A 24202-nucleotide genomic window follows, 5' to 3' on the forward strand; every position below is an offset into this window, starting at 1 on the left:
CCTGGGGGCAACCGAGCCTGAAGCCCTTGGGATAATGTGGCTGTTGGATCAAGGGTTCGTAAACTTTGTCCAAAATATGAAACTTCTAAGATTTCAAAAAGCCCACAAACACCTGTTGTAGGCAGCACCTCATAGTGATGAATTGAAGATTTATTAAATGTGGCTCTTTTTCCTTCCCAGAGAAAGTTCTGAGTGGGCTGGCCCTCCCCCACCCCCAGCCCCCAGAGCCCTCCCCAACACCCCATTCTTTAACTCTTACATATCCAGCATGTGGCAAAACGCAGCAACTTCCTCATCTCTCTCCTCTGAGACCTCAAACAACTCATGGCCATTGGTGACAGCATGGGGCCGGGAGCCCACCTTTAAGAGAAGAGCAGCTGACTCAGTGCCTTTTGCCTCAGGGCATTTCCCTTCCGGCGGGCTGCTCCCAGATCTACCCCCTGAAACTCTGGGTATAAAGGCTCTTGAAGCATTGAACACTCATGGTCCCAGGAAAATGCGGGAAATCCAGGAAGCTCTTTATCGGCTGCCCTAGGAGACCAAGAGCCAAGTGAAAAGAGGGAGCCTTGGGGCACGTGGGTGGCTCAGTCGGTTGAGCATCTGACTTTGGCCCAGGTCATGATCTCATGGTTCATGGGTTCGAGTTCCGAATTGGGTTCTGCACTGACAGTGCTGAGCCTGCTTGGGGTTCTCTCTTTCTCTCTCTCTCTCTCTGCCCCTCCCCCACTCATGCTTTCTCTCTCTCAAAATAAATAAACTTAAAAAAAAATTGAGGGGTGCCTGGGTGGCTCAGTCGGTTAAGCCTCTGACTTCGGTTCAGGTCATGATCTCGTGGTTTTTGAGTTGGAGCCCCGCATTGGGCTCTGTGCTGACAGCTCAGAGCCTGGAGCCTGCCTTGGATTCTGTGTCTCCCTCTTTCTCTATCCCTCCCCTGCTTGTGCTCTGTATCTCCCCTTCAAAAATAAACATTATTATTATTTTTTTTTTTTTTTTTTTTTTAATTGAGAGACCCGGAAGCCTTGGCTGAGGCTGGAAGTCTGGGTGGGATGGACAAGCGTGTGGCCAAACCTCCTCTCCGGGGAGGCAGTGTCTAATAAGCTCAAGCAGGTTAGGCAGCGCACAGCACTGCTGGGTCACCGGGCTGGCTTTCTGGGGGTGCTCCTACGGGTGTGGCTGGGAGCTCTGCAGGCAGCCTCCTTTTCCCAGTCCCAGCTCAGGGGTCAGGGCAAGAGGGTTACCCAAACAGTGCCTGGGGAAGCCCGGCTCCGGGCAAATGGCTCGGCATCGACAGCGAGCCCCAGGGACCCAAAGCAGAGAGAGACCGAGAACACTCAGATGCAGGCGGTGACTCAGACCCACGTGCCTTCTCGGTCAATGCTATTTGAGGAAGAAAGCATCAAAGCGGCCTTCTGAGCAGGAGAGAACCTGGCTCCTGAGCCTTTTGGCCGTGAACGGCTGGAATGTCAGGGCGCCCGCCTGGGCCCCGGTTCCCATCAGAGAGAACACGGAGTGTGGTGGTGGGGATGCTCTCTCCGATGAGACTCAACCTGCCTCCCAGTACAGGGCTGTTTTCAGTCACCAAGAGGAGCCCTAAAGAAGCCTGCAGCCCAGCCCCAGGGAGGAGGAAGTGGTGGTGGTGGGGGGAGCTGGGGCATGACAGGTTTCTGCCTGACGGGCCTGCCCAGAGCCGCCAGGGGAGGCCACCCCATGGGAATGGCAGCTCAGATGGAGCCCGAGCCTGCATCCGGTAAAGCAGCCGCTGCCAACAGCTGCTTCCGGGGAGCTCAGGCCTGTGCACATAGCAAAGCCTCACCTCTCACCCTCCCACTGGCTCTTCTCACGTCCTCCCCGCCCCTAAGGGCAGATGGCAGCAACTGAGCTCCTCATTTGAATATCCAAATTGTTTCCTCTGAGTGACCCCTCTCATTAGCCTTGCTCCCCAGGGTGAGGATGGAGGGGTGCGGAGGGGAGGGCGGCAGCGGGGGCAGTTGGCATGTGAGGCCCTTGCTCTGCCAAGTTCCAGCCTGTGTCCCGCTCACAACAATAGTACCACTGTCAGCAATTAACCCACAAAAGTGAGGGTGAGAGAGAGAGAGAGCGACAGAGACAGTGAGACAGAGAGACAGAGGAGGGGAAGGCGAGGGGGATAGAGAACAGAGTGGCTACTGAAGGCCATTTTCATGCCCCTTCAGTACCACTCCCTGGCTCCATAAGAAAACAAAAGCCACTTACGTTTGCCCTGCTGGCAGGCCCTGGTGGCATCGCCCGATGCTGGCTGGGGGAGTCTGCCGGGCACAGGCTGGCAGTGGGGGTACCAGGCTGGCATTTGGAGCCACCCATTTCCAGAGCTGGCTCCACAGGCCTGGGATAAGGAGGGTCCCTCCGTCTGAAAGCCCGGCGGAAGCGGGGCGGCGGGATAGGCCGCGGGTCCAAGGGGTCCCCCCTCCCGGTGGGATGAGCCCCTGCACCAAGCTGAGGTGGGGAAGCCCAGGGCCGCATTTGCCCCTTAAGAACTGGCCAGAGCTTCTTGCTCTGCACTAGCTTCTTCAAGGAGACTTTGCACCAAGCTCCCTCTCGGGACCCTGGTGACACACAGGGGTTGGGGGAAGGACGAGGCAGTGGAGGGAGGCGAGAGAGAGAGGGAGCGACAGAGGTGACCACCTACCCGGGCGGCCTGACTCCGAGCAGGCCCAGCTCTGGGTGAGGAACTCGGAGCTGGGAACAGGAATCTCCCCGTCCCTATAAATAGCAGGAGCCGCCCCACCTCTCAAGCAGGGCCCTTAAAAAGCCCTGAGCTCCAGAGTCATGACTTATCCCAGAAACTGATCCTGCTTTGGGGGACTCTCTTCGCAGAAGCACAGGAAGGAAGGACCACGTGGCTTTTCCCAGGCTGTGAAGGATCCCAATTATTGGGACACACGGTGGGAAAGCCCCGGTGTCCCTTAAACAATGGATAAGGAGGAAACAGGGACGGAATGAAGTGGAAAGCTGTTCCTACGGAAGCCATCAGTTATGAGGTAACTTTTGACTCCCTCTGCAGCCAGCGTTTCCAGACCCAAGGGTGAAACTCAAAGTGGCCTCAGGTCCTACCCACGGAGATGCTGCTGCTGACATTTGTTTTTGTTTTTTTTTTTTTTTTTATTAAGAGAGAGAGTGAGAACAGGAGGGGAGGGGCAGAGGGAGAGAGAGAGAACCTTAAGCAGGCTCCGTGCTCAGCGTGGAGCCAGACACAGGGCTCGATCCCACGATCCTCAGATCAAGACCTGAGCTGAAATCAAGAGTTGGACGCTCAACCGACTGAGCTGCCTACGTGCCCCTGCTGACACTTTTTTAAGCCAGAAAAAAAGGTCAAAGCTGCCCTGGAACCCACCTGTGCTTCTATGGAGGCACGGTGCTGTTTTATACTCTGCTGGTCAAAGCGAAATTATTACTGTCGTCCTGCATGTGTTTGCTAAATATTCTCCCCGTGAGAGATGGACGGTGGTGATGGCTGCACAACAATGTGAACGTGGTCAATGTCACCGAGCTGGATGCTTCAGATCGGCCAAGATGGGTGAATCTTGTTGTGTATATTTCACCAGAGTAAGAGAGAGAGAAGGAGAGAGACAGAGAGAGGCAGAGACAGAGAGAGAAAGAAATAGGGGCGCCTGGGTGGCGCAGTCGGTTGGGCGTCCGACTTCAGCCAGGTCACGATCTCGCGGTCCGTGAGTTCGAGCCCCACGTCAGGCTCTGGGCTGATGGCTCAGAGCCTGGAGCCTGTTTCCGATTCTGTGCCTCCCTCTCTCTCTGCCCCTCCCCCGTTCATGCTCTGTCTCTCTGTGTCCCCAAAAAAATAAATAAACGTTGAGAGAAAGAAATAGAAGCTGAGAGAGAGAGAGAGAGGCAGAGACAGAGGGAGGGGGGAGAGAGAAAGAGGGACAGGGAAACAGAGGGAGACAGAGAAAGACAGAGGGAGAGAGCAAGTACCGGCAGGCTTTGAAACAAGAGAGACCAGAACTGCATGCCTTGGTCTATCAGGCAGGGTTGTTGAGGGGTCTGGACCAGGCTCTGGCGACCAGTGAGCACTAAACACTGGTTAATGCCGTGACTGAGCCTCATTACCACACAGCGTTTTGGGCACCGCAGGTCAGAAAGCAGAAGCAACTTGCTCCAGTCCACAAGGCCATCCGGCCACAGGGTCACAAAGAATCCCCTAAGCCTGGTTCAGTCCTTACCTCGTGAAGTGACTACACACTAGGAACCGAGATTCCAAACCACCTGCCCCCACAAGGGCTGTTTGGGCACAAAACTCAGCCCTGAGGAGGAGCCATGTCTCCACTAGCGTCCCTCTTCCTCTCCCCTGCCAGGGCCCAGGGGCCAGGAGACAGAGGCAGGGGGAGGAGAGGACTACCAGGGGGAGTATGCAGCAGACTGGGGTCTGGAACAATAAGAAGAAAGGACTCCTCTCCGTTTCCAAACGGCACTTGCGAAGGGGAACGGAAGGCACACAACAAGGTCCTCACCGGAGCAGCGGAAATCCGGCGGTTCTTGCCAGGTGTCGTATTTTTTCGGTTGGCATAGCGGGAGGCATAGGTTCGGGGCGGCACCTGAGGGGGCATGGTCTTGCTCCGGGCCACGGGTTTTCCGGGAGTGTCCTTGCTGAAGTCCAGGGGCCCCCGGCCCTCCTTCCAGCCCCTGGTGGTGTCACGCAACATTTCTGCATCGTAGGTTGACTTCAGGTTGAGCCGTGTAATCGCATCATTGATCCCGTCATAGTCCACAGGCCCCAGGAGGCGCCCCGGACCCCCACCCCCCAGCTCCTCGTCCTCTTCTAGGATGCGACGCCCTAGCAGTTTGCCTGGAGGGTGCTCGACCGAAGAAAAAGTGTTGACGTCATTGGGCTGGGAGATCTTGGAGGATGAGGGAGACCCCTTTCTGGGAGGCAAGGGAGGGGTGTCCCAGATAGAGACTCGGGGTGGCAAAGGAGGTGGGGACAATTTCTTGGAGGAGCCATCTATATCTCCTGGTCCTGGGGACAAAGAAAGCCCTTCATCTGAACCATCAAAAATATAGAGATAGTCTCCAGCCAGAGAGCCTTTGGGCCAGGGATCTGGGCCAGGCTGGGAGCCCTGGGAGGTAGAGTGGTTGGATAACCCTTCCTGTGGGGACAGCGAGTTGTAATTGAGGGTAGGATCAGAGCCAGAAAGACCGCGTAAGAGCTTAAGGTCCTTCTGCCTCCCCGCCGGCTTGCTGTAGAAGTCTAGGACGGGCTCGTCCCAGCTGATGAGAGTGGGGTCTGTGCTCTGCTTGGCTCTGTTCTCCTCCTTGTCGTGCCGGAGCTGGGACAGTGCATCATACTCCATCTGCAGGGCTTCGGCCATGGCCAGCTCTTTGCGGCTGATGCCCACCGACTCCAGGGACTTCCAGTGTTCCCCATTGCCCTGAGTCGAAGACATGGTGAGGATAGGTGACCGAGGAGACAAGGAAGCCTTCTACTTCCTGCCAGTGTCAGGGCTGCAGGGTTCTGGCATGGTGTCTCGGCACCTGCAGGTGAGGGGTTAAAAATGTCAATCATTCAGCCACGAAATGACTTGTTTTAATAATCTGACTTAGGCGACATCATCTGGGCCACTGCCTCCTTCTTGCGTGCCTGTAACCGATGGGGAGAAACAAAAAGACGGAGAGAAAAAAGAGATCCCGGGGCGCCTGGGTGGCTCAGTCGGTTAAGCGTCCGACTTCGGCCCAGGTCACGATCTCATGGTCCGTGAGTTCGAGCCCCACGTCGGGCTCTGTGCTGACAGCCCAGAACCTGGAGCCTGCTTCGGATTCTGTGTCTCCCTCTTTCTCTTCCCCTCCCCCGTTCATGCTCTGTCTCTGTCTCAAAAATAAATAAAACATTTAAAAAAATAATAATAAAAAAAGAGATCCCAAGACAACTCTATCTATGTAACACATCTACCCTTCCACTCATCAATAGACGTTTCCATCTGTGGTCCCTTGCTCCCACCCTCCTCTCTCTCACATGTGCCCCGAGGAAAGGAGGAAGCGCCTTGCATCAGCCAAGAGAAGATGGAAACAAGGGCTCTTTGGTCCGTTTAAAGAGGACAACTCTCAGACACTGCTGGTGGGGAATGAAAAATGGGACAACCACTTTGGAAAACAGGCAGCCTCTTGTGAAGATAAACACCCGCCTACCACAGGACTCAACTATCCCACTGCTAGTTACTGTCCCAAGAAAAATGAAAGCATATGTCCATACAAAGACTCGTATACGCATATTCACGGCAGCCTGGTCATATCCCCAAGCTGGAAACAACCCGGGTCGGTCCATCAACAGGTGAGCGGATTAAAAAATGTGATTACGTGCACATAATGATACCAACTCAGCGGCAAAAAGGAATGAAATTACTGACACGTGCAGGGACATGGATGCATCTCAAAATAACTATTCTGCGTCAAAGAAGCCAGACCCCCCCCCCCCACAAAAGTATGAATATGTAGGATTCCATTTATATAAAATTCTAGAAAATGAAAACTATCTACGGTGACAGAGAGCAGATCAGCGGTTCTCCGGGAAGGGGTGGAAAGATGACACAGAGGCATAAAGGAAACTTTGGGGGATGACAAATATGTTCAAGGACTTAATCGCAGTAATAGCTGCACGGATATATAAATACGTCGAAACTTATCAAATTGCACACTTTAAATACGTGCGGTTTATTGTACGTCTAATAGACCTCCATAAAGCCATAAAGTGAAATGTACAATAGAGTCCAATGAAACAGACCGTATAATTACTCAGACTGCACTAAGGTCCTCCCAAAATACACCAATGTGAGCAATAAAACAAAGCCTGGCAACAGGTGAGACCCGGGTACTTGGTGGATGATAGGTGTGCCATATTAATTCTCCTTGGCCCTCAGGAAGCCAGGCAGGAAGGCAGAACCCCCAGGCTAGCTGCCCCTGGCCGCAAGCAGCCCCCTTCATGTACCCCACTGTTAGTATCCTTTTCTTTAGAAGCCACCACACGAAGATGGCACTGAATGGTTGTAATGACATGGCTAGCCTGGCCCAACGGTTCTCAACCCTGGTTACTCATTAAAAACACCGGGGGCGCTTTTTTTTTGTTTGTTTTTTTAAGTACTGATGCCTGGTTCTCTTAAGAGATTCTAATTTAATCGGTCTGTGGTAGAGCAGTGGTATTTTTAAAAACCCCAGGAGATTCTAGTCTGCAGCTGAAGCTGAGAACCACAGACACGTGTGTGTGTGTGTGTATGTTTCGGATTAGGTTGGGGGAGGTGAAGGTGAAGTGGCCACTTCTGACCCTTAGTGCCAGCAGCCAAGAACTTCATGATTTCATGGAATCATCAAAAATTATTCATTCTGTTGCGCTGCTTTACCCAGCAGGTAATAAACATGAGCATGTTGTTCCTTATGATTAGAAAGTTGAAAAAGTCAAAAGGAAAAAGGTTCCGATAGATACTTGGGTGGCAAATTCCATCAGGTCCCAAACGAGTTAGGACAAAGGTATCCCTTGGCCTGAGGTGCCTGTCTAGGACCCTGGTGCCGCCATCAGGCCCAGGTGCAGCACCCTGACCTGAAGGCCATGGCTGGCTCAGTGAATCTTAACAAGTAGTTCCCCAAGGATGGAATAGCCCAGGGCATATGACGTGACTCTTTGCCTGTTGAGTTTACCCACTGTCAACAGCTTCTTATGTATTACCTTTTTTTTCTTCACTTTTTATAGTTTATTTATTTGAGAGAGAGAGAGAGAGCATGAGCGGGAACGGGAGAGGGGGAAGGAAGGAAGAGAGAGAGAGAGAGAGAGAGGGAGGGAGGGAGGGAGGGAGAGGGAGAGGGGGAGAGAGAGAGAGAAAGAGAGAGAGAGAGAGAGAGAGAGAGAGAGAGAGAGAGAGAGAATCCCAAGCAGGCTCCTCGATATCAGCACAAAGCCCCACGCAGGGCTTGATCCCATGAACCATAAGATCAAAACCTGAGCCGAAACCAAGAGTTGGATGCTTAACCGACTGAGCCACCCAGGCGCCCTCTTACAGATTACTTTTTACCTACTAAGGCTAAGAGGGAGTCTTGCTATTTGAAATTCAAAGGAATTGGATGAACAGATGGAAATACCCAGAACACAGCTGCTGGGAGTTGGGAGACTGGTCCCAGGAGAAGGTCCTAGTGCTTTAGACAGGAGATACCAGATAAACGCTCCAAGCTGGACCAAGCCTTTTATTCCAGAGAGTATCAAGATTTGCCTTCACCAGGCACCACTGTGAGGAGGAAAACTGAGGCCGTTGGAAATGATCTCTCTCAACGTCCTGCCTCTCTTCCCATGAAAGTATCCACACTTGCATTCAGCCTCCCCTTCTTGCCCTTTTTGGTCTCAGGGGAAGAGGGTTCCTGCCTCCTGCTGAGGCACAATCCCAGGAACCTCCCTTCCCTCTGCTGTATCTTCACTTCTTTTCCTTAACGGGGTCTCTCTCTTCAGCACTTTAACATGTTCAGGCTGCTCCTAGCCTTAAAAAGAAACAATGAGGGGCGCCTGGGTGGCTCAGTTGGTTAAGCCTCTGACTCAGCTCAGGTCACTATCTCACGGTGTATGAATTTGAGCCCCACATCGGGCTCTCCGCTGTCAGCGCAGAGCCTGCTTCAGATTCTCCGTATGCCTCGCTCTCTGCCCCTCTCCAACTCTCCCTCTCAAAAATATTTTTTAAAAAAAGAAAATGAAAAAAAAAAAACCCAAAACCCTACGCCGTAAGTACCTTCTCTTGACATTCTGTCCTCCAGCCAATACCTTCTCTGTTCTTCCTTCCCTTCCCGGCTGAGCTATACAAGAGCAGAAGACACCCGAACTTTCCCAATTTCCATTTGCCCTTCAATTCACTGTAATCTGGCTTCTGTCCCCATCCTTCCACAAAAACTGCCCAGCAACAATATCCCGGCCATCCAATTCCACCGGCATTTCTGTCTGCCCAGACATGGCTGCTGCATTTTGCTCTATAGACCCTTCCCTTCTACCCAAAACCCTCCACCCCTTGGCTTCCATGACCCTTTTTTTTTTTTCTTGTTCTCCACTCCCTTCTTTGTTCTGCTCTTCCTTTGTCCACCCCTGAAATGTTGGTGTTGGCTCAGGACTCCACTCTCAGCCACTGTTAACACCCAGGCAACACTCAGGCAGCCTCGCCTCTTCTCATCTTCCCATTTGTTCCACTCATTGGCAGTTCTAAAGGTGTATCTCACCCCCCCAGTTTCAATGCCCACCCCATACCTCGAGGCCCGAATGCCCACCACTGAACTGTCACCTTCTCCTTTCCTTCTAATCTGCCCCCGCTTTAAGGCATTCGCCCCAGAAAAGCCAGAGGGCTCTTTCTAAAGGGTAAACCTGATCGTCTCCTCCCGGCCTCAACCCCTTCAAAGGCTCTCTATCCGCTTCCTTTACAAATCCTTTATCACCTGCCCCATCTCCCTCCCATCTACAGCCATTCATTTGCCACGTACTCAATACCTCAGTGACTTCTTTCAACATTGTCCTTCCCCTGGGTACGCCCTTCCCACCTCCTGTCGCTTTCTGCCTGTGTGACTCCAACTCGCCCCTCAGACTTTGCCCAGATAGCACATTCTTCAGGAAGCTTTCTCTGAACTCCCAGATAGGACTAAGGAACCCTTCTTTATGCTCTCAACAGTACCCTGTCCCCACCTCAAATATAATCTTAAAGTAGTTTATTCACAATTAAATAGGTACGTATCTGTCACCCCCCCCCCCCACCATCAAGCTCCTTAAGTTCCAAATTCACCTCATTTCCACCGAGAAAAGCAACTGGAACTGGGATGTAAGGGCAGAGCTTTCTGGCGGGAAGAGTTTTTAGACATAAGACCAGTGATCCGGATGCAGCTGGCAGCCTTCCTTGGGGTCCTACACACACAGGACTGGGTTTCACCTCAACTGGGCCAGCTTTGGCATCTGTGCAGGCAGGTGGGCGGACGGATGGGACCACCGCACAAAGCACCTCCCAAGCTCTGGGACTCTGACTTGAACCGATTGGTTTCCTTGAGTCAAATTTCTCAGCGGGCTCCAAAGCCGTATCCCGGAGCTAAGGAACAGCCCCAGCCCCGGGAGGAAAGAGAAGACAGACCCACAGATGATCCAGCAGGCCTGGCTCCTGAGGTTCTTCCAAGACTGGAATTCAGATGAGGAAAGCCGAGCTACCCCTCTCTAACCACCGTCCCCTGGTGCCTGGCCAGGACTCCACCAGACTGTCTGTCAGCCAGGCAGAGGAGGCCCAGCGGCTGACAGATCTTTGTGCCCGGGGCCACACTGGCAGCTGCTCCTTCTAAAAGGCTCAGTGCTCTGCTCACTCTGATGCTGAGGGATCTGAAGGAGGAGACGGACAAGCAGCAGCCCCCGCAGGACCAGGAGAGCCCCCCCGCCCCCCCAAGGTGGAGTGAAGGTATTGAGTGGTAGCCTGGCATAGGGGAAATCCAGACGGGGGGAGGAGGGAAGACAGGAGCGACAGTCCTAACAACCTGGAGCCAGAGCAACCTGGCTTCCCCTCTAAGAAGTCAAGCCCCAAATTTCATTTTCTGGGACGGGTGGGGATACACAAAGTATTTTCGCAATCAGAGTCTCAGGTTTCCTGCCTTCCCCGCCCCCCTCCCCAATTCAGCTCCCTCTCTGCCAGCCTCTGCTGGTTGACAAATCAGAAGCGGCTCTATTCCCTCAGTCCCCAAGGGCAACTAGGGATTCTGTGAAAAAACCCATGTAGGTCCCAGGAAAGACATGGGGTGGTGAGGGCCCGGGGCTTTGTAGCCCATCCAAAAAGAGACAGCTGGGGCCAGTATGACAGTGTCACACAACTCCGGGGGGCGGGGGGGGTACCCACACACCGTATTCTATGTGAATGTCACCCTCGGACCACAACAAAGAGAACCATGTGAATGGCGCCCCCTGCAGTTGCACACCTCGGTGGCATGGCTGTGTTCCCTGCTCCCGTCCATCTTTCAGATCACTTTCAGCCAGTTTCCCTTCCCCACCTCTGCGCGCTCCGTCTCTGCTTAACCATTTGAAAGTTAGATGCAAGGGCTCCACCTCCAGATACTTCAGGCTGAATCTCTAAACAACTAGCGCGCTCTCCTATGTAAACACAATGCCATTAGCACAGCCACAACATTTAAGGTGGACACGATAATATTATCTAATACATAGTCCACAATGGAATGTTCACAACCGCCATCTGGGAAGTTTTTCAAACCTACAGGTTCCTGGCCCCTCTTCTGGGGGGGGGGGGTCTGATTCAGTAGGGTGAATCCCTGGGCTCTGATCAATTCAAAGCCCTCTCCCCTAGGCAATTCAGACGCGCCGCCAGGGCTGACCGCACAGACCGCGGTTTCGGAACTCCCAGGAAGACCAGAGGTTAGCGGGGCAAAGGGACCCCACCAGGCAGCTGGTGAAGGAAGAGGGGCGTGCTTATGGCTGAGCAGGTCGGTGCCAGGGTCCAAGCAGCACCAGGCACCGAACAGTCCACACAGCTGCCAAAGGATGGCTGGAGGCCGGCGGGGGAGGAAATGGGGTCGGGGCAGAGCTACACAATGGTCTGGAGTCCAAGGGTGGAGACAAAGGAGAGGACACTCCCCTCCGTTCAGTCCCTGTGCCAGTGAGCCAGCAGTGACACCAGCTGTGCGCGCAGAGGGCTTCCGACTGCCCGGCTAGAGGGCACCTTTTTAGAACTGCTCTGCCTTTGCTCAGCCTGTGAGCTCTGGGTCATCTCCTCACATCCAGAACCCCGAAATTGAATGTCAATGGCCAATGAGTACCGGTTACACGCCAGGTGCCATGCTGGCCCTAGAAGTATTCAGAGGGCTGTGGCACACTTCCGGGGAGCTCGCCACCTAGCAAAGATGATAGACATATCCATAAATAATTCAATCCCCCCCCCCTTGGGGCACAAAGCGGGGCAACACTGCATGTCTTGGCCCGTGTTCACTGGGCAGGGAAAATGGAGAGCTACTGAGCAAGACGGTAAAAAAATATGAAGGGTCTCAAGCCCCCAGCCTTGGGCATCCCACCTTGTAGTAGTTTTTAATAAGGGAAGAAGACTCAGCTCTAGGACTACCTAGGAAGGGGCCTTCAGCACCTCCTCTCAGAACAGAATAGGTCAAGGGGTTAGAGGCCATATGGACATAGAAGCTCTGGCTTCCAGAATTTTGTATTCAGATGACCCCTGCCCCTCACCACCCCCCAACACCCATACTCATCCATACCCCAAATCTCACTGGCTTTGCAGCCAGGGACCCATCCCCCACACCTCACTCCACAGGCCTGCTGCCCACCCCCGACTCCCCCCCCCAGAGGCCCAGTTCTAGGAAGGAATGTCAGCATGCCCTGCGTCAACTCCCCCAACAGGAAGGTGTATCCAAAAGGTCAGGCTCCCTGTCTCAAACAGATGTGTATCTGATCCCAGCTTCTGTACTGTAAGCCTATAGGTTGTACACAGCTCCACGAGGTTCTTTGATGTCAGGCCCATCACGGAGTCACATGCACCCACAAGGTCTTTCTCCTATCTGTTTCTTCTCTGTGGCTGTCACTTAGTTCCAAATGTGGGGAGACACAAAACAGCTGCCTGTGCTCTTGTCCTACTCATCCAGCTCCTCTCTAGCATCCTCTGCGCCAAATTAAAGCAGCCCCACGTGATTCAGCCTTTGCTGCTGGAACTTCATTTTTCATCCCTGGATTCCCTGGGCCTACCCCTGGACAGTCCACTAATTTGAAGCCAAAGTTGATACTGGAGTTCGTAGAGGGTTCTCTGGGTCCTAGGAGAGCAGAGACAGATGCCAGAAGCCTGTGCGACAGGGTTAGATAGAGCTCTGTTTGCATTCAGAGTCCAAGAGTCCTCTAGTCCAGCTCAGAAATCACGTGTGCAGCTGGTCTATGCGCGCGTGCGCGCGCGCACACACACACACACACACACACACACACACACAATCAATCCCTGGCAATCATAGCTCCTACCACAAACCCTGCAGATTTGGGACTCGGGTAAGAAGAGAGTCAGGATGGAAGAGGGCAGGCAACTCGTGGCTCCTCTCAAAACTTTCCTTCCTAGGGGCGCCTGGGTGGCGCAGTCGGTTAAGCGTCCGACTTCAGCCAGGTCACGATCTCGCGGTCCGTGAGTTCGAGCCCCGCGTCGGGCTCTGGGCTGATGGCTCAGAGCCTGGAGCCTGTTTCCGATTCTGTGTCTCCCTCTCTCTCTGCCCCTCCCCCGTTCATGCTCTGTCTCTCTCTGTCCCAAAAATAAATAAACGTTGAAAAAAAAAAAATTAAAAAAAAACAAAAAAAAAAACTTTCCTTCCTAGAGCTGGCGACGTGGATCAGGGGCCAGGAGCTGGCAGCCACCTGAATGGAACCCCTGGCAAAGAGGGAAGAGAGGTCTTGGCAGTGTGTGGATCTCTAATCCAGGAACCATCCCTGGAGCCAGAGCCGCCACATCTCCTCTCTGTCTGCTCTATACTTCCTGCTTCCTACCACCCCCACCTGCCCTCAGCCACCACAGCCTCAAAAACCAGCCCTTCTAGTTCTGATCAGCTGGGTTCCCTCCAAGCAGCATGTGGTTAAGAATGCCTTTACTTCCCCCAACTCCCAGGTATATAAGCAGTCTCTTCTCACAATCCCTGGGCAACTCTTTCTGCCCATGAGTCGTGTTCCCGTGCTTTAATAAAATCACCTTTTTGCACCAAGAAAAAAAAAAAAAAGGAATTCCTCTTCCAGGGGGCACCTAGGTGGCTCAGTCAGTTAAGCGTTGGGACTCTTGATTTTGGCTCAGGTCATGATCTCAAGGTTCAAATCGGGCTCTGGAATGACAGCACTGAGCCTGTTTGGGATTCTGTCTCTCCCTCTCCCTCTGCCCCTACCACACACTCATGGTCCCTCTCTCTCTCAAAATAAACAAACAAACATTAAAAAAAAAAAAAAAAGAATTACCATTCCAGCTTCCTTGGCCATCCAGAGAAAGGCAGTGGGATAGGATGGGGGGGGGGGGGGGAGGGAAGAGCTCCCAGGATGACCTTCCTGTGCTAATCTTGGTCTCCAGCTGAGGGGATTCCTTTTTTTTTTTTTTTTTAATTTAAATCCAAGTTAGTTAACATGTAGTGTAATAATGGTTTCAGGGGTAGAATTCAGTGATTCGTCACTCACATATAACACCCCAGTGCTCGTCCCAACAAGTGCCCTCCTCAATGCCCATCACCCATTTAGCCCATCCCCTCCGGCACCCCTCCCTTTGTTCTCTGTATTTAAGAGTCTCTTATGGTTTGCCTCTAGCTGAGGGGATTCCTAAGGGAAGTTCGTTTCAGACAAGATTTACACGAGCCCATCCCGTGTCATAAAAACAACCCCAACATTTCCAAACACCAACATCTATGAACCTTTAATCTCTCTGAGGGTATTAGAGACTCCACGAAGTATAAAGGAAGCCCCTCTGGGAGAAGGATGTCACAAAACAGGTGGAAAGGGGGATGGGGACACAGCAGCCCTCACGATCCTTGCCACCCCCTCCTTTACTTTGTCACACAGGGCCATTGGCTTCCTGCAAACCAAGGGTTCCTGCAAGGCCCCTTGCTGTCACCTGTCACCTCCAGCTGAACCTCCAGTCCAGCTTCCCCAGCTCAGTCCTTTGGAATCCAGTTCTCCAGGATTCCTGTGTAGGCTGGGGAAACTCCCTGGAGGAGGCCAGCCCGTTAAACAGAATCCAGAAAGCAGGTCACAGCTGTTCCCAAACGGCCCGTGGCACCAGAGGGAAAACAGCACACCAAAGAGTCTCTGCTTTGCCTGGAGGACTCACGGGAGGGAAGAGGACAGGCAGTGTGGGGCCACCTCACTGCTCCGTGCTGCTGCCCCAAGTCCTCACATGCTGGGCACGCTGGGCGGGGCTAACCCATCAGAGTCTGCAAGAAGCAAGGAGCAGCACTTCAGATTTTGGCCCAGGCCCACGGCAAGGGGAGGGGCGTGTAGCTCGGGGAACTGCAGAGGCATCGGACTAACGAGAGTGCACGGAATAATGCCAGTGGGACTATCTCCAGAGGGACATCTTTGCTGGAGATCAGAGCTTGGATTTTTAAGGAGCATCTCCAATTAATTCACTTCTAACAATCCTTTGGTTGTTTTCTGGTAGCAACTTCCTTAGACATCAGGGAAGCGATCTCCCCACAACAGGGCCCCCTTGACCATTAGAGATGAGCAGACTGAGGCCCACTAAGGGTCAGCGACTTTGGCCCAGGGACTCATACTGGATCTGTGGCAGGGTGGGGAAGGGGCCACCGACCCGATGTGGGGGGCCATAGGGTGCTAATACTCAGGAACAATCTTGTCCCTAGCCCTGTGCTATCTGCCCCCACAAGTACACCCCTGGGACCAAACCCCAGGATGAGAATGAGAAGGACTCGGAGGACCGGTCCCCAGAATGATCACACACACACAGAGTGCAGCAAGTGGGGCCCCAGCCCCCATGTGGTCTGTGGGAAGGTTGGGGGCGGCTGCCTGTAAGCCTGGGTGAGGGAGCCAGTGGGCAGGGACAGGCTGTGGGGGCGGTGGGCTGCCATTGGCTGAGAGCCACCTGCTCAGCTTGCAGGAAGGCCAAAAGGAAGTCAAGCAGAAAAAGGCTGAGCCAGTCTTCCTCAGGAACCTGAGGAGCTGGAGACCAGGCCCCATACCGTGCCACCGGGCCCAGGGCAAGCTGCCCTCCTCTATCCCGGTGGGAAGGCTCTACGCGGTACGCAAGCCCTGCCCGCTGCTCCTCTGCCACCGCAGTCCCTAAAACAGCAACCTGGACATGTGATCTGGTAAGAAAGAGTATCTGCAGTTCGTGCTAACTCCCCAGGATCAAGAAAATCCCTGGTAGACTAGTCATTCTCAGGGACCTACAGTCTTGGTAATCACATGAACTGCATGTACCCCCACATCTTCCCCCACGTCCCCCCACACATCCATACGTAGCTACTACCACGCACTCCCTTCCCTGTGCACACCCCCTCACCCCCCAAGACCTATCTCTTCCACCTCCTCCCTCCCCACCCTACACACACCCATACCTTCCCCCAAGCACACACTCTCCATGCATACTCCATACCCCTCCCCCAAGCACACACGCCTCTGTACCCCGCGTACCTCGCACAATCCCCACACCTTCCACAATTACCCACATCTGCCCCTGCATACCCCTCATACCTTCCCTCCCTCCAGGTCCCCCCCCTCCCCTGCACACCCCCTCCACCTCACTCACTCCCTCATCAGCTCCCTGGGGAAGTGGACTTAGACACCAAGAGGTCATGATCTTAGTGTCCCTGGCAAAGACGACTGAGAAAATAGATGGAAGGGTGAACCCGGAAGAAAAAGGAAAACAGGACCTTTCCGCTCCAGGGAGCAGCTCTGGGCCTTCGGCATCCACATTCCAGCCTACTGGAGGCAGGCTCGCAGGCCCGGAGGGGACCAGAGAGCCAGAATGCAAGGGAAGGGGACTCCAGGGAGTTGAGCCCAGGGGGACCTTCGCCCAAGGGCCACCTAGCTTCTGGCAGGCCTCAGAGGTGCTCAGTTATTTCCTAAGTTCAGGGTGCAGTGGAAAGGCCCTGAGATCCCTACAGACCAGGGTAGGAAAGGAAAGGGGTGCCGCTCTCAAGCAGCCCCCATCTTCAGCCCAGAAACACACACACACACACACACACACACAAAACACTAGCAAACATCTGATACTAATTTACACAGGGGTGTGAGAGGCCAAGGTGTTAGTCCCACCCAGGGACATTTGCATCTAAAAAAGCAGAGTCTGAGCAGAGGAGGGCCCAACCCAACCCATTCTGGAAGTGGAAAGGGAAATTTCCAGTGGCCTGGGAGGAATGACCCATTAATAGGTAGGCGGGGTGGATCTTGATGGTGGCTGTGCCTCCTCATGGCCTCCCTGGTCTCAGCTCCTGAGGCCTAGGCATCTCTTGTCCTTGTCCAGAACTCATGTCCCCCTCAGTGAGGCCCAGCAGGCAGCTTGGTCTCTAAGTCACTGACCCCTCCTAACCCCGGCCTTGGGTATTGTTGGCCAAGATTGACCCAGGAGGCCCCCAGGCCTTCTTCAGTAGCTGAGAAGGATATCCTGCTCAGGGTCAGCCAAGGACACTGACCCCCAAGGGAGACTAAGGATGCTAGCTTACCCCGGTCAAAGGAGAAACTCCACTCAGGATGCTGGGCCCTAAGAGGGAACTAAGATTGAGACCCTCTCCAAGATGGCCTCCCAGTGTTCAGAATCCCCAAACCACAGGGAAAGGGATACAGAGATGGCAGCCTGGGAAGGAGGCAGCAGGCAGTGTCCGGTGGTACCAGATCCCAGCCAGGACTCCCCACATCTGTCTGGTCTCCAGACCTGTCCCAGCGGTAGGTTCCAGAGTCCTCAGAAGGACCCATCGGCACTCACAGCCTGGTATAGACTCCCCGTACCCTATTTCCCCACCCGGTTGACTCTTAGGGCCTCCAAAGCCCTGGGTGCAGCTGGAGGCTCCCTCCCCTTTCCTACTTTCTCTGTCTCTCCTCTTCCCACTCTGACTCAAGAGCCCCAGAAGCCTTCCCTGGTCAATCCTTCCAATCCCTGCTTTTGCTTTCAGTGTCTCCTTAACATTCTGAGGCTGTGTGCGTGTGTGACACAACGATTTGGTGTTGCTCTGTACCTGCCTGATGCCTTTCTCCCATCTCCCATGCCCCACTCTGCACAGGAAGGTCCCAAGGGAGACCGAGGTCTCCGGAGAGCAGGGCCTCAGTCTACGCTGAGCAAAGGGGACCTTCGACAGAGGGGTGATCAGCCTGGCACAGCGTAGCTCATTAACATCCCACCAGCCCCGTCTTTATGGGGGCCTTGCCCATGTGACCCTCACTCAGGGCACCAGGGTAGCAGGAGTCACAGACCATTCTCAGTAGGGATTAGGTGACACTGCTGGCAGCTGGGTAAGTGTAGCCAGGGTGTGACCGTGGGTGCAGGCCCATTAGGGCTAAGGTTCCATAGGCACCTTGCTGAAATGCCAGTCCAATGTATGTAAACACCATCACAAAGTCTGTCAAGTTAGTATCCCCAGGGATACGTCCCCAGTCCTCCCTGGAGGGAAGGTGTCATACTTTGTTTAGGGGAAAGGGAAAGGGAGGGGGGGCAGGCAGCGTGGTCGGGGGGAGGTCAAGTGAGGAAAGAAATACACCTGCTTTTCTCCTCTGGCATTTTGTGCCAGGTTTTGTCTTGTTTAATCCTCACAACAATCCTTACGTGTGGATGTTAATATCCTTATTTAATGGATGAGGCAAGCGGAAAAGAGGAAAAGGACTGAATAATTTACTGCCCCCCCCCCCAAGGTCACACAACTAGTAAACGACAAAATCAGGAATTAAACTGGAACCTGTTTCCGGCCAAAACTCATAGCGTTTTTCCTATCTCACAGAATGGGACCCAGGCACGTCACATTTTACCCAACGGGCAAGCTGACGTTGGTGATTATCTTGGTACAACGCCTCCACCCTCTCCCCTGACACCCCAAGACATTTCTTCACCGTCGCAAGCCCCTCAAAAGCAAGCAAATAATAAACAAGAGGAAACCAAAGGACGATGCACCATTTTCCAGATAAGAGAACCAAAGGCTGAGCGTCAAAATGGGAGAAGGGGAGTGGGGGATACGGGCTTCCAGTTATGGAATGAGTAGGTCACAGGAATAAAAGGCACAGCACAGAGAATCTAGCAGACGATACTGCACCAGCATCGCACGGTAACAGACGGTAGCCGCGCTGGTGAGCACAGCGTAACATACAGAGAAGTCGTATTCCTGAAACCAAGATAACATTGTGTGTCGCCTATACTCAAATAAAAACAGAGAGAGAGAGAGAGAGAGAGAAAGAACCAAGGACCAGAAGGAGAAATGCCTTGTCTGGAGTCACACAGCAAGTCAGTGACAGAAGTGGGACTAGAAACTAGAGGCGGGTCCCAGACTCCCGCTCCAGTGCTCTTTCCAGACTGAGCCACCACCAGTCTATTTCCAGTGAAGGAAATCTCCCAGCCTTCCTGTTCCAGTCTCTCTCAGACTGGTCCATTCCTTTCCAAGCTTCCGATTACTTTCCTCAAGTTAAATAACCTACTGAAAGCACCCATTAGGCACCAAAAATTATTTGTTTAATGTTTGTTTATTTTTGAGAGAGAGACAGAGAGAGAAAAAGAGCACGAACAGGGGAAGGGCAGAGAGTGAGGGGGACTGAGGATCTGAAGCAGGGTCTGTGTGGACAGCAGGGAGCCTGATGTGGGGCTCAAACTCACGAACCATGAGATCATGGCCTGAGCCGAAGTCAGACGCTTAACTGACTGAGCCACCTAGGTGTCCTAGCACCAAAGATTATTATTCTTTCTCTTATCCGAACAATTGAAACAACCTCCTAAGCGTCTCTGTCTCCCCAGTGACCCCTAAAGCATCTGCTCCACAGCCACAACCCTGGAGCAATGGCTCTGTTCATATCATCCTTCTGACGAAAAGGTTTCTGTCTCTCCCTGCTTTCATACTGGACATTCAAGACTCCCCACACTGAGCCCCAGCCCAGTTCCCTGCAGGCCCCCCAAATACTGATGGTTATTAAGCATCCCGTGGGGCCACAAGTTTTCCCATGAATCTTCGGTCATGCTAGTGCCTTCTGGAATCCTCTCTGGCTTGCCCTCTACAAACACCTGTCCTTGTATTTGAGCCTTCTATCATCTCCTATGACAGAAAGTGACTTTGGCTCTCTTGAACATCTCTAAATATACACAGCATTGGGGCGCCTGGGTGGCTTGGTGGGACGAGCGTCAGACTTCGGCTCAGGTCATGATCTCACAGTCCGTGGGTTTGAGCCCCGCATCAGGCCCTGTGCTGACAGCTTGGAGCCTGAAGCCTGCTTCCGATTCTGTGTCTCCTTCTCTCTCTCTCTCTCTCTCTCTGCCCCACCCCCACTCACTCTCTGTCTCTCAAAAAATAAATGTTAAAAAAAAATTTAGGGGCGCCTGGGTGGCTCAGTCGGTTGAGCGTCCGACTTCGGCTCAGGTCATGATCTCACAGCTCATGAGTTCAAGCCCTGTGTCAGGCTCTGTGCTGACAGCTCAGAGCCTGGAGCCTACTTCAGATTCTGTGTCTCCCTCTCTCTCTGCCTCTAACCCACCTGCATTCTGTCTCTGTCTCTCTCACAAATAAAACATTAAAGAATTTTTTTTTTATTTAAATATACACGGCATTCAGTGTTTTGTGTTATACCTACTAGTGATTAGAATAAAAGTAATTTTTATCCAGGTGGGTGCTTTATAGTTACAAAGCACTTTCACAGACATAAGCCCATTAATCTTAAGAACAAAAATTACCTCTTATTTATCTTGTCTTCCCCACCACGCTCAGCACAGCGTTTTACACTAGGGACAGAGCTGTTAAATACCGTGTTCTGCGGGTGGTCAGACCAAGCCAGAGGAGAATATTTAACACCTCCCTGCTACAGAATCAGAGATTCTGGATGAGGAAGGCAAAATTGTAGTTTACGTTTCCGGGTTGATACCCCATTGCATTTATTAGATTCTTAGAATTTAGACGTCCCCAAAATATTAAACGCTATTGTCCTAGCTTCTATACTTCTATGAAATGCTGCCTCAGATTATACCACCTCTTGGGGCAGCCATGGACAACTGCCTCATACCGAGTTTATAGGATTACCCCATTCCATAAAGCAACTCATGCATTCACTTGTAATTTCTGGAGTACAATGTGGTTACCTCAAGGTCATGGACCATATTGAATTTAAGTTTGTATCCCTAGGGTTCAGCACAAACTTGCCTGAAGGATGATAATGTAATTGTAACCGCCACCATTTTCTAAGCCCTTACTATTTATCAGGCCCTATTCTAGATGGTTCATTAATGAACTCATTTCATTTTTACCACAGCTTGTCCCCCCCCCCCCCATACTATTATTTTCCCCCATCTTACAAACCAGGAAACAGAAGCACAGAGAAATCAAGTAACTTTCCCAAAGTCAAACAACTAGCATGAGGGAGAGCTAGGCTTCGAACCCATGGAATCTGGGTCTGAAGCCATACTCATATGTACATACTGAATTTATACTGCCCTTCAGTTGATGAATCAATAGATGTAAGAATGTATGAACAGAGGCACTGAAGATGTTTTTGTCGGAGAACAAGGAACCAACCATCAATTAACCCACCTCTTGCCTCCACCCCATGTTACCCATAGGACTATCACAAGAGTATTTCTCAAACTTTCCCTAAGTTCCGCCAGAGTTTATCTATGAGGAATTCCCTGATATACCGGTATAGAATCCCTGTCAGCAAAATAAAAAAAGCTTGGTTTAATTTATTCCTTAGTGAACTAAATTCTCCCAGAATACAAACTCCAGAAGGACAGGGTCTATGTCTGTCTTCTTCCACTGCCGTGCACTGAGGAGAGCATCAGGTACGTTGTGAATAAAAGATAAAAGGTAAACTCCTTCAATGGTTCTGGTCAGATTAAAGTACCTTCACTTTACCCCCTTTGCCTTTCACTTCATCCCCCACCCCAATTTCTACTCATTGTTCAGATCTTGCTAACATTTAATGTTTTTATTTATTTTTGAAAGAGAGAGACAGAGACAGAGCATGAGCAGGGGAGGGGCAGAGAGAGAGGGAGACACAGAATCGGAAGCAGGCTTCAGGCTCTGAGCTGTCAGCACAGGGCCCGATGTGGGGCTCGAACTCGGGAACCGTGAGATCATGACCTGAGCCGAAGTTGGACACTTAACCGACTGAGCCACCCAGGAGCCCTTTGACTAACATTTAATTTCTTCCAGGACGTCTGACTACCCCAAGTATCCCACTTATGAGTTTCCAAAGCATCCCATGCTTCACCCCCGACCCCCACCCCGCCCCCAACACACAGCCCATTTACTTGTCTGTATTCCCCACTCAACTGTAAGTTCTGGAAGGCTATCAGTCCTCATCACTGAAAGCACCTAAAGTCATTATTAGTAAGCCCTCAAAAAACATCTGCTGAATGAATGAGTTCTTTTTTAAACATTCTCTGACTTATCTCCCTTTGTGACCATAGCTTCACCACAGATGGCTTTGAAAACAACCATTTCTGTTGTCAACTCTGTCAGCAGACTCTTGGGGAAGCCCTGTCTCATTCAGAACTTGGGGCTCACTGACACTTCTTCTCAGCGGTCCCCTCAGGGGAGCACCAAGGGAAGAAACACAGGTGCTGGAAGTTTCCTGACCTGGACTCAAACTTTGCTTCTTCTCTAACTAGTCCTACAATCTTCGGCATGTTTCGGAATCTTAATTTGAACTAAACCTAACCGCAACCTCAGGTCTCACATCGGTGAAAGGGGAGGAGACAATTTCATCATCGCGGTTTTCTCCAAGGTTAGGGGAAGGGGAAAGTACAGATAACGTTTGAGAAGCTACAGGCGGACAATACCTGACATTAATATAAAACTGTATGCTAACAGGGATTAAAATAAAAACTAAAAACAAGAACAAAACCCCCCCCAAAAACAAAAAATAGCTACAGGTGGACACTCAGTGCCGGTGGTTATTCTTCATCATATGCTCTTGCCTCGTGGTACTTGAACTTGAGCTCAGGTGGCTCCTTTTCGCCTTCCTTGCTGAAACCGTCTGCAACAGCGTCACCAAAATTGCACTTGGGAGACTTGGCTATCCCTTTGGAACCACTCTATGTTTCAAAGTCTCCTGTCAGGGAACTACATCTAACTTCTCACTTACTTAAAAAAAATAATAATCTGCCTTCTTAAGGTCTAGAGCAGAAATCTGAAATCCTGGCCATAATATTCTTGGGGAAAATAATATAGATGTCTTCTCCCAGCTTCCCATAATACCCAATTTGCAAACCATCTCTCCAGTTTTGGTCAGCATTAAGTGCACTTTACAGGTGCTCCTTGTCAGTTTAACTTCCTTTATTTACCTGTAGGAAGGGGTAACAGCACGGCGAATCAGGAATGTGGCAGATGCCCTGCTTTCAGAAAAGGGGAGCTCTCAAGAGGGGTCTCGACCCTGGAAGAGCCCCATCATTACACCTACCTACATTCTAGATTAGCCTGCGACCTAAGACAAGAAAGGCTCATATCTGTTTCTTCTCGCTAGCAAGGTAAGCTGTAGCATTTCCTGAAAATGGAATCTCCTTGGTTCCTTCCCCTTTGCCCCTCCCCTTATGTCTTCTGGTTTGCTACCAAGCGGACCAACTACTCTGAGATAGAAGAACTTGGCTGAAAAGGATGCCTCCATAGCGTTAACTCCTGGTGGGCCTGGCTTAGCCAGGCATGGGACCTGGGCAACCGGCCATGTGAGCACAGCAGCTCTCATCTCGGACACCCACCTCCCTCTGGGGAGAATACAGGAGAGGAGACAAAGTGGAATCTAGCCATTAGGACAGGACCCTCAGGAGCAGAGACATAGGATGCACAAATCATGGCAGGAAGAAGCGCAGAGAAGAAAACTATTGCCCAGGAGATGACTCTCGGTGACTAGGGGTGGCTCGAGAGAAAGGTCCAGGAAGAAGAGAATTGACCAGCATTTTCAGCAAGGAAGAGAGGCAGGAGTCATAACATTTTGGTGAAAGGAAAACATTTTCTGAAGAGACAAATGACCTTTGGCTCCTCTTTGAAATGCCATGGAGCCTCTGCTGGATGAGACTTCCTACAGGAAGTATCTCAAAAGAGGAAGGCGTGAATTGCAAGATTCCTTCAGTCACAAGTTCTGCATTCTGCCTCAGGAATATCAAGAACCTCTTTCCTCTTCCTTCTCCAGAACTTGAAGGCCTCTGCCCCGACGCACAAATGGTGTCTTCTGTGTCCTTAATCTCTTTCACCGACATAGAAATTTGGGGTGAGTGAATTCCACGACCAGTGTTCTTTTTTTTTTTTTTTTTTTTTTTTTCAACGTTTATTTATTTTTGGGACAGAGAGAGACAGAGCATGAACGGGGGAGGGGCAGAGAGAGAGGGAGACACAGAATTGGAAACAGGCTCCAGGCTCCGAGCCATCAGCCCAGAGCCCGACGCGGGGCTCGAACTCCCGGACCGCGAGATCGTGACCTGGCTGAAGTCGGACGCTTAACCGACTGCGCCACCCAGGCGCCCCCCACGACCAGTGTTCTAAGAGAATTTCCCAATCGTCCGCACACAACTCTAAGGTGCCG

General features: G+C 52.0%; 1 protein-coding gene and 1 long non-coding RNA gene across 4 annotated transcripts in view; one reads left to right on the forward strand and one right to left on the reverse strand.

The window, feature by feature from the left end:
- Positions 1-24202, reverse strand: part of PIK3C2B (phosphatidylinositol-4-phosphate 3-kinase catalytic subunit type 2 beta) — a 66272-nt gene that overhangs the window by 38370 nt on the left and 3700 nt on the right. The window contains exons 1-3 of one of the 3 annotated variants that reach the window (XM_030301745.1): positions 14820-14922; positions 4503-5523; positions 260-360 (exon numbers count right to left, since the gene is read on the reverse strand). In XM_030301745.1, the coding sequence (XP_030157605.1) occupies positions 260-360; positions 4503-5435 (1034 nt within the window). In that variant the 5' untranslated portion in view covers positions 5436-5523; positions 14820-14922. Of the gene's footprint in view, positions 1-259; positions 488-4502; positions 5524-14819; positions 14923-24202 lie in introns of those variants that run through there. The other 2 variants (XM_030301744.1, XM_030301746.1) reach the window with 2 other exon arrangements.
- On the forward strand, positions 2744-14835 carry LOC115504697. Its single transcript, XR_003965765.1, has 4 exons — positions 2744-3017; positions 4347-4754; positions 13676-13677; positions 14825-14835. It is a non-coding gene; the product is annotated as an uncharacterized LOC115504697 (long non-coding RNA).

This window comes from Lynx canadensis, chromosome F1 (assembly GCF_007474595.2).
Source record: "Lynx canadensis isolate LIC74 chromosome F1, mLynCan4.pri.v2, whole genome shotgun sequence".
In the NCBI taxonomy this organism is placed as follows: domain Eukaryota; kingdom Metazoa; phylum Chordata; class Mammalia; order Carnivora; family Felidae; genus Lynx; species Lynx canadensis.